Below are 14830 nucleotides of genomic sequence, written 5' to 3' on the forward strand. Positions count from 1 at the left end.
CCAGAAAATAGCTGGAGGGGAGTGTTGACGCGACGCGTTAGAATGCTGCTAGGTAGTGGGAGTGATTAGTGGATGATAGAGCATCGGACCTCTCCGTCTTCGAGAAAGAGCCGTGTTAAAAGTAATATCGCACTGACTTTAGTGATCCATATAATAATTAAAAAGGATATTAATAAGTTGTATGTTTCTAAATAAATATACAAGGATACTTATACAGTGCGTTCATTATGTCGCTCACCTCCAAATCAACATGTCAGTGATGTAAGATAATGCAAGCATGTGGATTCACCAAAAGCAACGAGTGTTCTTTCATGAGCAGTATTCTACCAGTATTCAAGGTCTCCAGATTTAAGAACTATGTTCATTGTACAAAAGAATTTAATATGATTTGAACTTACCACTATAGGAGCTTGTAGTATGAAGCATCAACCATCTCAGAGTTACATTGCACTTTCTCACTAAATTTATATCCTTATTTATATGCTCCAAAACATTCATTTTGTTTATGCCACCGGCTTTCAGTTTATGCTGGAGAGTTTCAATGAGTTGCTGAAAACAAAATTCAAAATTTCACTCAATTTTGAAATAATCATCTCTCAATACCTAAATAATTATAATATTATAGCAGTCTGGTTTTTATGGTTAAAAGCTATTAGCTTCTACTCATATTTGTGTAGGGTTTTTGGACGCCACATCCATTTTCAACACTCATTTGAAATAACTTGGGTCGATTAAATAAAAACTAGCATCTAGTGACTAGTGACTAGCCATTAGTTTTAGCTATACAATAAAAATCATACAGATGATTCGAATCCTAGTGTTTGCTTGGAAATGACTTGGAATTAGCAATTGTTAGCTTTCATTTAATCGACCTAATAACTACTAGGTTCTGCTATAAATTCCAACTAAGACGAAAAAGTATTAGAGTATAAAGTATACTAAAACCCAAAAAGTATAATGAAGTATAAAGCCTAATAAAGTATTTTTTCATTTCATTTCAAAAAGTGTTCCTTAAGGGTGGCAAATAACGGTTGGACGCACATGCAAATACACTATTATCAACAAGAGGCTTCATAAAATAAACAACCAATAAAAATAATTAAACCACTGGAGAATTATAATTTATAATGATAGAACAATAATTCAACCTCAAATAGAGCAGCGAAGAAAAAAAATTAACAACAAATCGTAGATACAAAAACCTAACCTCAAAAAATTTAGTTCTAAGCCTTTTGCTGAAATGACACAACAATGTATGACGTCATGTGTGTACACACATGTTCAACACACTTGTCCTGTCGTTAGTGGCCGCCCTTGTGGAAGAGGGGGCTCTTATTGCCTCAACTTCGACCACATCACTTTTTGTAATGTTATAAAGTGAAAATAAAAGACATTTATCTATTTATCTAACAGATTAGAATTGTATGGAATCTTTGGATAAAACGACGAGAAATTCTTAAGCCTAGTCCACATGTTGGCCCAGTAAGCTGGCCCAGCCTGGTAACCCAACGTAGGACAATGAAGGCCAGTGAAAGCCAGCGTTGGCAAACCACCCATCTACACACTGGCGCTGGTCGACATTGGTCTTCATTGGGCCAACATGTGGATGCGGCATTACAGGCACTTATTTATTTAAATATTTTGAGACTGAGGCCCGGTTGCACCTAATCACGGTTAAATTTTAACCGTGATTAATTTCACGAGAACCAATCAAGGTCTTTTTGATAAGAGGACGGCTTCTCTGATTGGTTCTCGTGGAATTAATCACGGTTAAAATTTAACCGGCTTTTGTGCAACCGGCACTTAGTTTCAATTGGAGACCAGAAACTAGATACTAGAAACCATTACCAATCTCTTATGAATTCTATTAACGCAGTTTACTAGATGCTGATTATGGTGTATTGAATAATGAAACTGAATATTGGTTGTAGAAAGTTGACTAACCTCTAGTTGTCTGAGGTACTCGCTAGCTTCTCGTTTAATATTGTCAAGCTGCAGTGTATTGGCCAATGCTTGCCTGGCTGCCTTGTAAGGCTCCCACGCATCAACCAGGTTCACTGTTAGACCCATGTAGATGCTTATTACCTGAAAATATTATGAGTAATTTATTTATTCAATTATTCAGAATTACACAATTTTCAGAAAAGTACCACAGGCCTAAGACCAGAACGGTCACAAATCCATAGTGAAGTCCTCGTTATAATGGCAGTGGAGAAAGATGGGGGAACAGCATTGCCGATTCCCAGCCTTGAACTGCCTTCTATAGAGGATAGATGTTACCGGTACATCTGATTTTATAATAGCTTTCTATTCTTGTTTAAAATAATCAATTATAAAACCGATCTGGCAGCATTGCGGAGCTAGTAAAGGATAGCGCTATCTGCTTTGTCGAATGATAGACAAGGATAACAACAACAATTTTAATCAAATACTGCCATTCTAACGTGGACCTTACTATTCTTAATTAAGAATGACTTCATGGTTAATTGGACGAGGTGTCGTAATAAGTAAAAGTATAACAAAATAACGAGGAGAATGTATTCTCTTTATTGGTGTCTGTATCATTTTTATCCGATCTATATTTATTTTTTAATTAATGATTATTTTCGTCAATGAGAAGATATTTTGAGAACAAAAAATGAAATTTTCGACATGCTAGAAACATTTCTGTTTCAAGAGATGAGTGCGTAGTGAAAGCGAGAACGTTCCTCAGAAATTATTGAAGTATTTTTCTAGAAGAATTGTGAAAAATAGCCGGACGAACGTATTTTGACCTTTCGAGGAGCTTTGAAGTCGAGGAGAGCGACTAAATGGTGTGCTACCATTTATACTATCAATAGCTGGGACAAGCGAAAAACAAGGGACAGAAAAATTCAGTGACTGCAAGCTACGTGATTATAAACAGTGGAAAATATAGCCTTGCTTCGAATAATCCAAGCAGTGTTGCACGACAACCTTTCTCATTGCTACTAGCTGCTTGCAGTTGGAGTATTTCAGTCAAATATCTTGTGAATTGCATACTATTCGCATACCTTTAGTATATTATTTAGTGCACAATGCTCGACATGGACGAACATAGTCATTAATTAGAAAATAACTATGGGTCGGATTAGAATGATCCAGACACCAATACAAAAGATATATTCTTCTCTTTATTTTCATACATTGGACATTTGAGAGAGTTGGACGGGATTCGGCAACGCTGTAATTTTTCCCGGATGGAGTGCCAACTCTCAACTTATTTTATCCAAACTATAGTAGTAGACCTGAGTTGAAACAACATTGCCAGTTGACCGTGACTCACCCAGTTGTTGTTGAAGAACTTGTCGATGGTCTCGCGCATGCGCGCCTGCTGGTTGTGCAGAGTCTGCGGCTGGAAGTAGAGGCAGACGTGCAACATGGCCGCCTGGTTGGCGAGGGCGGTGCTCCTGTGGTCGGGGTGAGGGTAGGCCGACATCTGGTTGTAGATGTCATCCGAACGCAGGCGGCCGATCACTAAGTCGATTAGGTCGTCTTTGAGGGGGGTGCGACTGCCGAAAAAACATAAAAATCAATTTATCAGAAAAGTTTTTTGAATTTACAAAACGATCAGAATAGATTAGAATAGTTGTTGAATGTAGAAAGCATTAAATGAATTACAATAGTTGGTAATATATAATACAGTATAATAGTTAAACACTCAAAGGCATTTAATAAACTCCTTTAAACAAGTCTGTTTCGGCCCTTAAGCCTGGTTTTCATTAGTAGAGTTCCCTGGGCAACAATTAACTATCTTGTGAACTCTCCGAATAAAAAGGTTCATGGTAGAGTAGTAGTTTTTAGTAGAGTAGAGTGGGATAGCACCGTGGGATAGTACTCTACCACTAGCCTTCCCCCACTATCGCTTCTCACTCTACTCTACCACTACTGAAAACAGTCTCGAGCTAGTAGGCTGTCAAGTTTAAAAAGTATTGTTATTTATTAAAAAGTGCTAATAAGTGTTCAAGCGATAATTTATTAAAAAAGTATTGACATTTTAAAGGTTAGTTCTGTTCACTAGACAACACACTTTATCTACTTGTAGTGAAAATTAAATGTAGTCAAATTGTCAAATTGTAGTGAAAACAGTTACTCGACCAAGTAAGTGGAGTAGAGTTAGATCGGTAGATTTAGTATGCCAGTTACTCGACCACTAACTCTACCAGTGAAAACCAGGCTTTAATATTGATATTGATTGATTCTTTATTGATTCATACAACAAGTACATCATCAAAAATGATAGGGAGAAAAAAATAAGGTAACCTTGTGCTATTCCTCTCCCAAATTTAGATAAGGTTACACATAGGCGGAAGCAGGTTAAGTATCTTTTAATTTCAAAAGATATATAGTATCTTTTAATTTCAAAAGATATATAGTATCTTTCGAGAGTAAGGGTCAAAACAAGACTTCATGCTTTTTCAAGATATCTGAGTCAATAGTATGAGCAATGAGAAATTCTATTACTTTTCAAACAAACTTGATAAATGACCTTGTTTGTTTATGCTAAGCCACTTCAAATCACAACCTCACTTTCTTAAGATGCTCGATACTTGAGACGAACGCATACAGCAGCAGATAGACTGTTGAAAAATCCCTCCCCAGGTGTTCGATTGTTCGAACGTCCGTCCGTCTTCTGCTCACGTCTGCATGCACACGTTTGATTTTTTCTCCATCTGTCTGCTGCTGAGTGCTTTCGCCTCCAAGTCCTTTGGCGACCAGCATGTCGAATCGCCTAGCAACTCAGTCTCTCTATATTTTAAGATGCAACTTTTATAATAAGCTTCCTGTGCACTTGAAGCTTGCATTCCACTTGAGAAATGATGTCAAAGATGACATTTATAAATTTCTGATAGACAAAGAGCCGGTTGCACAAAAGCCTGTTAAATTTTAACCGTGATTAATTTCACGAGAAACAATCAGAGAAGCCGTCTCATCAAAAATGTCTTTTCTGATTGATTCTCGTAAAGTTAAGTCAAGGCGTGGTTCCTCACATCAAAAGAAGAAAAACATTTAATTAACATATGTCCGAAAATGCTTGGTTACCTTTAAATCTGCTCCAAACCTTAAAGAAACTTGTTTTTCGGGAACAAATTTCTCGTATTTCGTCACATATCTTAAAAATTACTGTAGCTACTGGTATGGAATAGTATATTTCGCACCTAGGGTCGAAAATGTACGTTTTCCGGCTCGAGATCGCGGTTTTCAAGTTCGAGACGAAGTCGAGAACTTGAAGCGTTCGAGAGCCGGAAAAACATTTTTGCCCGTGTTGCGAACGCTATTTTTCGCCACACCAAAAAAAAACTTCCCAATATATAAGAAATTGGAAAATAAATAAAATTCAAACAGCGTATTTTGATAGTTTGAATCTTGGTTATGACAACTTTCACTGTCAATTAATTTCAATATTACTAATTAATAATTTACAATAGTGACAATATTTTTATACTATTAATATTTCGAATAATTGTTTGAATTTTTATAGCTCGCGCTTTGCGCCTGGTGCAATATCTCATGGATAGATGGATGAATAGAATTTTCATTACTATTTTGAAATAATGTGATTAAGAAATTAATATAATTGCATATTTCACAGTTTTGTCTCAAAATATATCTAAAAAATTGATTGAAATTTAAATTACGGTAACTAATATAAAAAATAGCTAATAAAAGTCGAAATTCATCGACAAAAAAAAATGTCACTGACCGAGGTTCGAACCTAGATCATGTTTGTAATACACTGAGCTTTGAGTTCTGATGAATTACACCTTTACGCTCTCGGCCATTGCATATTTTTGTTCAAAGAGGCCTGTAAGTCAGGTAACGTATGTAGGCTACTATAATATAGTGTAGGCCTATAGCGGCAAACTTGAAGCCGGTTTGCCGGCATTTTCACAACAAAATATTGCTCTGAAAATAGTTAAATCATAGAGAAAACATTCGAAGATTCAATCATGAGTTGGCCTAATGTTTTCTCTATATGGTTTGATATTGAATAAAAATTATCTAAAAGTTTTAATAATGAATTACGGAAAAATTACTAGGAATTTTTCAGTCAAGGCTGAGTTTCACCAGTAGGCTTACCTTAAACTTTAGATCTCTGCTGTATTTTCCTATTATTATTGTTGATTGTATTGCATTAAGAAGTGGAATTCGATAATAAAAAAGAAACAATTATTACTCTACCTCACTTTTAAATATTGATACAATTATTGTACTTTGATTTCAAATTCGATTCTTCACTTTTAAAGACTTGCGATACTTACCTTTCTGACAATGGACAATGCAGCCAACATTATATTGTTGAGGCTATGGAGATATCATCGTATTCTATTGTTTGATATCAAAAACACAATAATAAATATTAAATTATGAAACAGTAATTCATAAAATATATTATAGACATGATACCGCGATTCATATAGCGGACCAGATTTTTAAAGTCATAGTAAGTACTGTACCGCGATTCACGATACATAATTATATAGATTATTACAGTCGTTATGAGATTATCTCTATGATTTTTGTGAGATCGGACACGATCAGCTGTTATTCAAGGTCATTTTACAGCCCTAGGGCCGTAAAGTTTTACCGGCCTGGTCGGAAAACAATCACTTTCGGCCTCCATATGACGCACGTAAACCAGCTCATTACATCCAAGTGTGGCGAAAACAGTTTTATTCAACTTTCCAGTTCATTTTATATAAAGTACGCTAAATTTTACATCTTAATTAACAGTCAACAAATACCCGTATATATTTATATGCTTCGTTTCAGCAGGGGAACTGAAATTCAGGCGAAATATTCCACCCTGTATAACTTGGTAACCAAGCATTTTCGGACCTATGTTAATTGGAACTTGTTTTCTTCTTTTAAAGTGAGGAATCACGCCCTGACTTATGGCATTACCTCCGTAAACAAAGCCATAGTGCGTTTACGGAGGTAGTGCTTATGGGCTCCTTTTTTCAGAACACTCTGTTGTATATGATAATATGCTGTGTTGAATAAAATATCTTATCTTATCAATCGTGAGATCTCAAACACTAGAATCGCCTAGTCTGAGCGTCTTCATTTGGACACTCATTATACGTCGCCGGGAGACTGGGTCTCGAGTCGCTTCGCGACAGGAAGCTCTCCGATTGGAGAGCGTCCTGTCTTGTTGTGCTGTGCCGACTAGTCTAAAAAAACACCTCGTGTGTCTCTGCCCTGCAAGGTCTCCGATACTTAATCGCCTAGTCTGAGCGTCACTCTTTGAAAATACAAGATACTTCGCCGAGAGACTGTGGCTTAGCGATTTGAGTCGCGCCAGTGTGAGTATAGCCAAACTGACACTCACCGAAAATAGTCTTCAGGATAATTAGGTGGCCGTTTGCCCATTGAGAATCCAGTGGACCGGAGAAGTTTGCATACGTCATCAATATGGCTGCTGCTGGCCCTCTGCGCCGAATAGCGGTAGTAGGACACAAGCAGGCGCTCTCGGATGTCGCCACTAATGTGAAGGTCCACCACTATCAACATCACTCCGTACAGGTGCACTGACTCACACTGCAGAATCAAAGCAAAATAAACATAGAATCTAAAATACATGTGAAAGTAGAATCTAGTAAAATGAATGGAAATAACTGAGATATTGCATTTATTCAAATGCTAATGAATTAATAATAATCATTATTAAACGAAAATCCAAATGAAATGCTGTAAATCACCCCGAAGGCTCACCCTTACCCCAAACTGACAATCTCTGGCTCTCCGCTATGGCTTCGTATAAAAAGAGCGCTGCTATCTAGAGATTGTCAGTTTGGTGTAATGGTAAACCTTCGGGGTAATTTACAGCATTTAATTTGGATTTTCGTTTAATAATAATTATTATTAATTCATAAGCATAATTTGAATAAATGCAATATCTCAGTAATTTCCATCTGTAGACTGGCTGGCCGCTATGGCTTCGTATGGAATGAGCGCTGCTATGCGGAGATTGTCAGTTTGGTGTAAGTAAGCATTCCTGACCGGCAATTAGGAGGTACTGGTTTCGATTCCAGGGCTGACAAATAGTTTTTGAATAGTAGCGCTCATCGAATTTTCATCTAGCTGTTTACCCTTTTGTCAATATTTGCAGTAACAGAAGTCTTTGGGTGATTTACAGCATTTAATTTGGATTTTCGTTTAATAATAATTGATCGTAAAATAGTATAATATAGTAGTATAATCTATAGTGAGGTCCACGTTATAATGACAGTATTTGATCAACTTTGGTTTTGCTATCCTTGTCTATCATTCGACAAAGCCGGTGGTACTAGGCCTATCCTTTTCTAGGTCCACAACGATGACAATTATGTTTTTGACAGTGTATAAATATAATTAATGCAGAGAATCGGCATCGCTATTCTTCTATCTTTATCCACTGCCATTATTACATGGACCACACTATAGTAGAATACATTACTGTAATCACAGTAATGTATTGTATGATCGATATGATCATACTTCGGTCAACCCACTACACCATATTATAGGTGAAGCACCAATTTTACAATTTCCCAGTCAATAGACTGAGGTGAAGAATAGACTAAACTAAACACATCTAGACATCTAAAATCTAAACACATGCACTTACAAGGAGAATTAATAATATACGGAGGAGGAGAAAAATAAATTGGCAGAAGCAGGAGAGGAGGAGAAACAGAAGAGAAAAGAGAAGTAGAAGAAGGATAAGGAGAAGTGGACGGTAATTAATGAGAAGGTGAAGAAGAAGGAGAGGAATCGGATCGCTGCCTTTATTTTAATCCTAGGAGGGTGAAATTAGGGCGCACCCGGCCCTATTTTATTTAACGCAAGGAGAATAAGGATGAGAAAAATAAGAAGAAGAAGAAAGAGGAGCAGGAGAAAGAGGAGAAGGGGAAAGAGGAAAAGGAAAATTATTATTATTAAACGAAAATCCAAATCAAATGCTGTAATTATTCACCCCAAAGACTTCTGCTACTGCAAATATTAACAACAGGGTAAACACCTAGATGGAAATTCGATGAGCGTTACTATTCAAAAATTATTTGTCAGCCCGGGAATCGAACCGATTACCACCTAATTGCCGGTCAGGGATGCTTACCCTTACACCAAACTGACAATCTCTGGATAGCAGCGCTCATTTTAAATTTAGAATTTCCATCTAGCTGTTTACCCTGTTGTCAATTTTTGAAGTAGCAGAAGTCTTCGGAGTGAATTACAGCATTTAATTTGGATTCTCGTTTAATAATAAAAATAATAATTAATTCATTAGCATTTGAATAATTGCAATATCTCAGTAATTTCCATCTGTAGAAAAAAAATATATTTTAATAATCTTTTTGAGTAACTTTAAATGACTAGATCCTGTCTTCCTATTAGCTTACCAAGAGTTGTTTACCCTCTTCACAGAGTATAACCGATTCCAGAGTTTGCTGAATGTAGACACCTTCCTCGAGATCTTCAATGTACCCATTCAAATCGGATGCATACTTTTGTATGCTCTCAAACGCGTTGTAGAATCTTTCCAGAATGTCGATATGACCCTCTCTGAACTCGTCATCTAGATCCTGGAGGGTCTGCAATGAAAAAAATGAGGATTTCATTTTATGAATTAGTAGTCAATGTGAGTGAGTTGGGGAAAATTATGTTCAGTCATTAGAAATACACATCGGTGTTTCCTGGAAGAAACTCTCTTAGAAACACATAAAGTTACGGCATATTTTCGACATATCCCAACTGCATTCAAAAGTGGGGGAATACTTACCTTAGATTCTTAACAGTTTATTGTTCAAAACTTTTATGTTTTTAAAATCATAATAATTGTTATGCCGCATCTACACTCTCGCCAAGTGAGTACAAATGTCGAAGAGTACGGGAGTATGAATGGCTACTTTGTCAGCGCTTGCCTTTGCTCTGATTTTTGTCGATCAAAGGCGAATGGCCAGCCGAGCATCCACAAATGGTCACATGGATGACAAGAAAAACGTGACCAAGCTTACCAGCTTGGCAGCGACTTGGCGAGAGCGTGGAAAATGAATTAGGAAAATAATATATTATTATTGCGTATGTTGAGTATTTTTTATCTAAAGGAGAGACTGACTAATAAGCATTGGAAGATAGGCATGCGAAACAATAAGTGAAGAAGCTTACCATATCATTTTCAATCTTCTTATCAAACTCATCCAACTTTTCAAAATATGAAAAGTCTGACACAATGTCTGCATACTTGATTTGGTCTTGTTTCTTGTCCCACCTGAAAAATTGTTCAAATAATAAAATTATCAATATTAATCTGAAATATATAACTACAGTATTAAATATCATTACTTATTAGGTAGGCTATTTATACCATCTTACCGACTTGATTAAATTCACTTTTGTCTCTACGAATATGGAATCGACTCAAGGTTTGTTGCTGAAATATTTCAATTTGAGATGACTTAACCACAATACACGTTGAAAAAAATGTTTGTTGAAATTTTGGATCACAAATCCAAATCAGTATCCACTGATTGTAATATTTTGTCGGTTAATAATTTGAAGTAATAAGCTTTTATTTGAAATAGCTAGGAGAATTTATTGTGTTGTTTGTAATTGAATTTTATTCAGGACTTTTATTGTGACTTGTCAAAGGCATTCGACTGTGTCTCCCATGAAGTCCTACGCAGGAAGTTGAAAAGTTACGGTTTTCAGGGCAGAGCATGGGGTATGGTTGCTGATTACCTTGGTAACAGGCAGCAGGTCGTATCCATTATGGGTGCTAATACAGATAGAGCAGGAGTACCACACGGAGTACCCCAGGGCTCAGTGCTTGGACCACTGTTATTCCCGATCATGATAAATGACCTGCATCTGCAAAACTCCAGCCTGCTTTTTGCGGATGATACCACCATCTTGGGTCAGGGCAAGGGGGCAGAGGAAGCTAAGCTGAGGGCTCACGAGCTTTTTGAAGAGACAAAGAGTTGGTTTTGCAAGTTGAATGAGAGCAAAACCCAAGAGATGCTGTGTACACTGACCAGAACAGCGGTTGTCAGTGCTGCTCCTGTAACCTTGCTTGGCTTCAGCGTGGACACCAAGTTGTCATGGCAACCTCACATCATCAAAGTCTGTAGAGAAATTTCTAGTGGTCTATTTGCTCCGGAAAATTAGAGGAATTCTGAGTTCCTATAGACTGCTGATGCTGTTTCATGCTGTGTTCAGCTGTCATATCCAGTATAGAATACCTGTGTGGGGTCATTCAGCTCATGCTAAGGACATTCTCCTGCTTCAAAAAAAGGCACTTCGTGTGATGACTTATAGCAAGTTTGATGCTCACTGCCAGCCCATATTTCAACGTAGACATCCATACTGTGTATGGACTTTACAAATTAGCATCACTCTTGCAAGTCAAAAAACACCAGTCTAAGTTCTCAAGAAGAGAGTAAGTGCACACCTACAATACTCGGGGGAGGACCAACTTGGATGTTCCGCGCCGTCGACTGTCTAAGGTTAGAGATTGTTTTCCGGTGCTGGCAATCAGGATGTTCAACTGCCTGCCGCATTTAGTGAAGGGGCGCTCACCTACCGCGTTCAAGAACACCCTATCAAGGTGGCTCATTGGGAGGAGTTTTTATTCTTTAAAGGATTTTTTCAATGATGAATATGCTATCTGTGACGCCGCCATCTATGTGTAAATTACAGTTTTAATTTTTGACACGATCTATCCGGGAAGCCTGATCATTGATCTCGATATTGGATAAATGTAGCTACATTTGTGTGAATCAACTCAGCTACAGGCAACTCTCAAAAAACGGTAGGCCTACATAGTATAAAGAAAATTTAGTTACAGTTTCCTGATAGATCAAGATTAGAATTGACTACTAAACTACTAATATTATTGGTATACTTACTTGAACACTGGTGGTATATAATCTTTTAACCTAAGTAATTCAGCTATAATTGCATTACCCCTGGAAACTAATTTCAAGAGATAGGTCCCACAAGGATTATTATCTGCTAAGAAGTCATCAGCACTCATTTTCAATTAATATTATTACTAGCAAACTCTACACATTTATTATCATATTTTAAACATTTATTATCATCTTTTAAACAAGTGATTTTTGTTGATTCATACTTGCTTCTCAATATAATTTATCACATACCGACAATTGTAATAACATTATTCAACATTTTCAGGCTATTTCGATTCCATGTGCTCCTAAACTAACCAATTAATCCAGTGTTTACTATTGATTGAATCTCGCAACCCCTCACGTTTTGTTTTGATGAGTGATTGAAGTATGGCTTCTACAAAGACTCCATTTGAAATTGTGAAAGAAGATGATTTTGTTGAGTATTTTCTGTTTCCTGTCGGCTGTGACATAGACAACGATTCTTCACTGGAAGAAGTTACCAAGCGTGTCAATACAGTTGTCAATAAATATGCATCTACTTACATTTGGCAGAAGGATCAATTCAATGTGATTCCAAGGAATATTGCTGGATTACCTCCACTAGTCGACAACGAAGGTAAGATAGTTTTTACCTTCTCACTTTTAATTTTGTTGAGAATCAAACCGAAATTATGTAAGCTATGAAAACCGAAATAAATAACTTAGGCTGTGTAAGGTACTCAAGGGTTCATCACAGCTTACAGGTTTCTTATGGTTTGCGAATGAACTTCATATTATATTGTTATAGGCCCACAGTATTTTATATTTTTATTTCAACTTATTTCTTTTACTTATAGCCTACATCACTTACCATGTATAACAATCAGATACCGTACAACAAGTATCACTAACTTTTATAGTTCAAGTATCGTAAGGCACTTTACACATCATAAGTATCTTTAAGGCACATTACTTTACTCACTTTAACAAATATCATTTAAAAAATTGTCAATTAAGTTTCCTTAAAGAGGGTCAATACCATGGCCCTAATACCCAAACATTTCCTGTTATTATGAAATCTTTTATTTACTCAGTAAACTATAATGAAAAGACATTTGTTTCCATTTTTTCAGAGAGTCTACCGCCGCATCTGTATGGCACATTGCATTACGGCGAAAACATAGAGGATGAATGGTTTCTTGTATTTCTGCTGCAGCAGTTGACTAAAGAGATATCAGGACTAATTGTGAGGTGAGCTGAATTGTTCGGAATTTATCTAAATTGAGCTCAATGCCCTTTAAAACTTATCTGCTTGAAGTGTAAGGACCTTATTACATCATGACACTAGTGGGACACCAAAATTATTAAACGTACCTGCTTGATGTATAAGGACCGTATTACATAATGACACAAGTGGGACACCAAGTGTACTCTTGAGTACTTGGGAATTACTTCTTTTTGCGGTCATTACACTAGGGACACCAAGTGTCTCACTCGACTCGCCAGCCCGACGACCACTAGGATACAATAAGGGCCAAGCCACATGAAGCGTTTTTGCAATGGCGACGGACGAGTAGTAGAATAAGTAAATTATTATATTACATTGCATCATGACACCAGGCTGGGACTCCAGTAATGAGTAATGTCCGAATGTAGGGCATAAAGCAAGCTAGAATATCAGTAAGACACTTAGGGTCAAGCCACATGAAGCGTTTTTGCACTGGCGTCGGACGAGTCGGCACGGCGGGAATCTCTCAGATTGGCTGATTATCAGCGAGTTGATTGGGTGGGCATTCGGGAATCAGCTGATAATCAGCCAATCGGAGCGTTTCCTGCCCTGCCGACTCTTGCGCCGCCAGTACAAAAACGCCTGAAAAACACATCATGTGGCTTGGCTTCAAGTGTCTTACTGTTGTTCCAGCTCGCTTTAGGCCCTACATTCGGACATTAGCCTAATGTCCTAATGTTACATAAGAAGTTATCATATTAACTTCATTTCGTCCTCTCATCAGGCCTGTATTGAATGTTTCTTATTTTCAACAAATTTTAATTAAAAATTAGCATACCTTGTAAAATATTATCCATAAAATACCTTTTCTTTTTTCCTCATTGATCCTATTATTATATCCAATGAATTCTTCTTGGTTTTTTCACACCTAGCATAGTATAGCCAAAAATCTTCTTCAGAAGACATAGCCGTCATATCTCTCAATGTTACATCAACACTGGTGAGAAATTGACAGATTGATTGAGATTAGGAGATACGTTGCCTTAGGCACAACTCACACTTACGCGACTGAAGTCGAGAAGAGACTGCGACTCCAGTCTCTCCTCGACGCAGCATGTTGTTCGAGCCTCGACTTGAGTTCCGTAGTAAGTTACCATGATTGTATTTTTAATGAAAGTGAGATTATGTTTTATGAAAGTGATGTTTTACCATTTCAGATAAGAAAATAATGAGAATTAGATGAGACGATATATTCATAATAATTAGGTTATAAAATTTATTACATGCTCAGTAGTGACGAGTTTGATCTCATATTTTTAATAATGTGAAATTAGAAATGGAGTAGCATGGAACTGAAGTAGTGACAATGAGCAAGAAAGTCGTAAGGTTGAGAGACTGGAGTATCCTCGACTGGAGTCGTGCGATTTGAGTCAAGCTAGTGTGACTATATCAATCCAAATATGGAATTCCAGCCATTCTAACTCCTATATATATATTCTCCAATTAATTTTATTATTTTGTCATTTTGTAATAAAATATAATATTTTTTAGGGTTGTTGACGCTGACGGAGAATTTCTTTTGATCGAAGCAGCAATTTCCTGCCGAAATGGGCGTCGCCTGAAACATGCGACCAAGGGTAAGTTTCTAAAAAATATACTCATACAAATAATATAGGATTTGGTTTGAAATATACGGATACGATATCAATAG

At 36.9% G+C, this 14830-nt stretch overlaps 2 protein-coding genes across 2 annotated transcripts in view; one reads left to right on the forward strand and one right to left on the reverse strand.

Annotated features, from left to right (window-relative positions):
* Positions 1–12116, reverse strand: part of LOC120351563 (WASH complex subunit 5-like) — a 42215-nt gene extending 30099 nt beyond the window's left edge. Inside the window, exons 1-7 of the mRNA XM_039429370.1 lie at positions 11907–12116; positions 10168–10270; positions 9402–9593; positions 7352–7560; positions 3305–3530; positions 1945–2085; positions 399–549 (exon numbers count right to left, since the gene is read on the reverse strand). Coding sequence (XP_039285304.1) covers positions 399–549; positions 1945–2085; positions 3305–3530; positions 7352–7560; positions 9402–9593; positions 10168–10270; positions 11907–12034 — 1150 coding nt within the window. The 5' untranslated portion in view covers positions 12035–12116. The remainder of the gene's footprint in view (positions 1–398; positions 550–1944; positions 2086–3304; positions 3531–7351; positions 7561–9401; positions 9594–10167; positions 10271–11906) is intronic.
* The window catches only part of LOC120351564 (protein ecdysoneless-like), a 6477-nt gene continuing 3757 nt past the window's right edge, over positions 12111–14830 (forward strand). The window contains exons 1-2 of the mRNA XM_039429371.1: positions 12111–12528; positions 13025–13142. Coding sequence (XP_039285305.1) covers positions 12300–12528; positions 13025–13142 — 347 coding nt within the window. The 5' untranslated portion in view covers positions 12111–12299. The remainder of the gene's footprint in view (positions 12529–13024; positions 13143–14830) is intronic.

This window comes from Nilaparvata lugens, chromosome 5 (assembly GCF_014356525.2).
Source record: "Nilaparvata lugens isolate BPH chromosome 5, ASM1435652v1, whole genome shotgun sequence".
Taxonomy (NCBI): Eukaryota; Metazoa; Arthropoda; class Insecta; order Hemiptera; family Delphacidae; genus Nilaparvata; species Nilaparvata lugens.